The 2996-nt window shown below is 44.1% G+C and overlaps 1 protein-coding gene across 2 annotated transcripts in view; it reads right to left on the reverse strand.

Annotated features, from left to right (window-relative positions):
• SCRN1 (secernin 1) overlaps window positions 1–2996 on the reverse strand; it is a 71966-nt gene that overhangs the window by 41760 nt on the left and 27210 nt on the right. For both annotated transcript variants that reach the window (XM_012640681.1, XM_012640682.1), the window contains exon 2: window positions 1259–1440. In XM_012640681.1, coding sequence (XP_012496135.1) covers window positions 1259–1440 — 182 coding nt within the window. The remainder of the gene's footprint in view (window positions 1–1258; window positions 1441–2996) is intronic.

Below are 2996 nucleotides of genomic sequence, written 5' to 3' on the forward strand. Positions count from 1 at the left end.
AGGGGCTCACAGGTTAAAGGGCAGGAGCAGACTGCACTATGCTGCTCCACTTTCTTGCTTTCTTTGAAAGGAAGCTCAGTACATAGGTGCACATCATTTATATTCTGGTTTGATAATTATCACGTGCTTACTGTTTACCTGGCACATGGCATGTCCTAGAAGGGATATTGAAGGAGCATATTGCATAATGTTTGCCTTCAGAAGACCTATACATTTATTAGGGAAATATGGCCAACCTGGGAAAAACCCCAGAAAGACATGCAAAATAACTGGTGTTTAAACGCTAAAAGTAAGCAATCGCTGCACATCATATGTGGTTGTGATGTAACGAAGGTGGTCATGAAGATGTTGGGGAAACCCTCATGAAAAAGCTACTAGAAGGAGTGGAAGGATTTGGACACTACTGGTTACTGAATTTGATATGACCACAGATTTCTCTCCTTTGGGGGTGGGAGTTACTTTCCTGGAAAGGACACAGACATATCCTGAATTTGGTCTTTACAGCCATGTGTGGTTTCCTCTCTGTAGTTACACCATTGCCCAAGCTGCAACCCCTTTTGGCTTAGGTGTTCTTTTCTTTCTGTCCTCTGTGACAGAAAAAAGTGGACGGTGACAATGTGCTTCCCAGCAGTGGGTGAAGTATTTCCATGGAAAGCCATTTATATCCAGACACTCGGTTACTGAGTTTTTTCTTCCCTAACACCCCAAAGGCAGAGAGTAGCTTGAAAAAAATCACTAAGAAGCCCTTAACCTTGTAACATACAGTTTTTGCTAAAAATATATATTAATAAATATTTTTTCTCGGTGTTTAGTTTATTCACGGAGTTATATGACCATCTCCACAATCCCAAAAAGAAAACTCGCACCCGTGAGGAATCACTCCCCATTCCTTCACCCTCACCCCAACCCCAGGCAACTACTAATCTACTTACTGCCTCTATGGATTTGCCTGTTCTGTGTATTTCACATGAACAGAATCATGCAATAGGTGACATTTTGTGTCTGGCTTCTCTCACTCAGTGTGACGTTTTCAAGATCACCATGTTATAGCATGTATCTGTACTTGACTTCTTTTTATTGCTGAATAATACCCCATTATGATCTATTCCTTTTTTGTATTATCTCAAAGTTTATATCAAAAGGCACACATCATCTTTGGGAGAATTACATTATAAAATATGAGGTCTGGGGAAAATAAATCCTGTCTCCATTTCCAACATTTTCTGGGCAGTTGTTTCAAAGAATCACCGTGCAGTACCTGACCAGATCCATCCCCAGCAGGGCTTCTGTCTCAGCAGCTGGCTCCCTGGTGCTGACGGCTTCGTTGGCTATGCACACTCCATGTTCATTGGCTCCCATTTCTGCCCCCCAGAGCCAGGCGGGTCTGCTTATCACTATGGCATGCGTCCTTGGGACCTGGTCGATGGAAATGTAAGTGCACTAAAAAACAAAGATAGGAAAAAAGCGCCGTCACCTGTCGGGTGCCACTTAGTGTCCATCTCGGTACTGACACTGAATCATAGCATCAGTCACAAACAGAGCCAAGAAATAAAAGGCCTTGGGGACACCCCAATTTAAAAGACACCCCAAGTCTCAGTGCAGCTTAAGCTCTCCATGGTGAATTCAGTCTCTCTGGTTCAAGCCAATCTATTCCTAGTGCTTACGTGATGTGGCGATCATCTTGAACCAGGTATTCAGCCAATCGTTGCCCAAAACATCCTGTGCCTGCTCGTTTCGATAGGCACAGATGGCTGCCCACATTTCAAGCAAACACAGCTACTTAGGAGCCCCATCTTCAAAAGAAATGTTACCTAGAAGCCTAGCATAGAAAGCATATCAGAGGGAAGGTGCTTTGAGTGAAAAAGGCAGGTCTCTCAGGCCCTGAGATGATCCCCAGGGTTTCCTGGAACAAATGTGACAACCTACATGATTGCCCTAGTGGTGGAAGAGAGAACATGATAATAACATTAACATTTAACTGTTGCGTTACAATGTGTGCTCTCTTATGCTAATACATTGTGCTTTCCTGTCTGTCCCATTTGATTCTCACACCAGGTCAGTGAGGCAGACACGGAAGGACACAGCCCCACAGAGGTACTCTCCCACCTGACAGCAGCACACACCACTCAGAGTTGATGCCTTACCTTCTCTGGGCTGCTGCGTCTTCACCTGGAAAACGAGGGAGCTAATTTGGATGCAACTATTTCTTCCAAAGTATTTTTAAACCTCAGAACTCTTCCTTCACACAAACTCTCAGATAGAAGCATAAACACAATAAAACTGGTCAAAGCGTGTTGCAACAAGAGGCAGGGGCCCAGGGTGGGGGACCCCTCAGAGCCTTGCCCGCCTCTTCTTGCTTGTACCCTCCCCACACTGTGGCCCACGCAAGGGACTGGGCTGGAGCAGGTGCAAAACCACACAAGTAGGTTATCCAGAGGGGCCTCCTGACTCTGACATTCTATGAGCCTATGACACACCCTTTGTGTGGCGGATGCAGTGTGGGATTCGATGCTCTAAGTTAGGCAGAGCTCTTGAGCTCTCAAGGGAGGATTTTATCAGCTGCGGCAGTCATTTACATTTTAAATAGGGCAGCTGAAAGCTACTGCAGTCTTAGATTTTTTTTTTTTTATTATTATTCAAGACCCAGCTATATCAACTGAATGCAGCCTGGAGAGTTATTCTGCATTGATTTCCCGTAATCTCTAAACCTCAGGTAAGAGCTGACAGCATGCAGCACATACTCATGGTCAGGTGACTTCTGTATCTGCATCCTTCATGTTAGGTGTTGCTCTGCACAGGGATAAGGCATTTCACTTGATAAATATTTGTAAACTGAAAGCCAATTAAGGCTGGAAGTTGTCAAGAGACCCTTTCCTTTTTCATAGCAAATTAATAATAAAATGCACTCTTGAGATGTTTTCCCCTATGCGGTTCCCAAAGGCTGTTTATTTTAAAAAATGATTCTTGTAGAGCAAAAGCTGGCTAAAACCGTAATC

Source organism: Propithecus coquereli, unplaced genomic scaffold (assembly GCF_000956105.1).
Source record: "Propithecus coquereli isolate 6110/MARCELLA unplaced genomic scaffold, Pcoq_1.0 Scaffold156, whole genome shotgun sequence".
Lineage (NCBI taxonomy): Eukaryota > Metazoa > Chordata > Mammalia > Primates > Indriidae > Propithecus > Propithecus coquereli.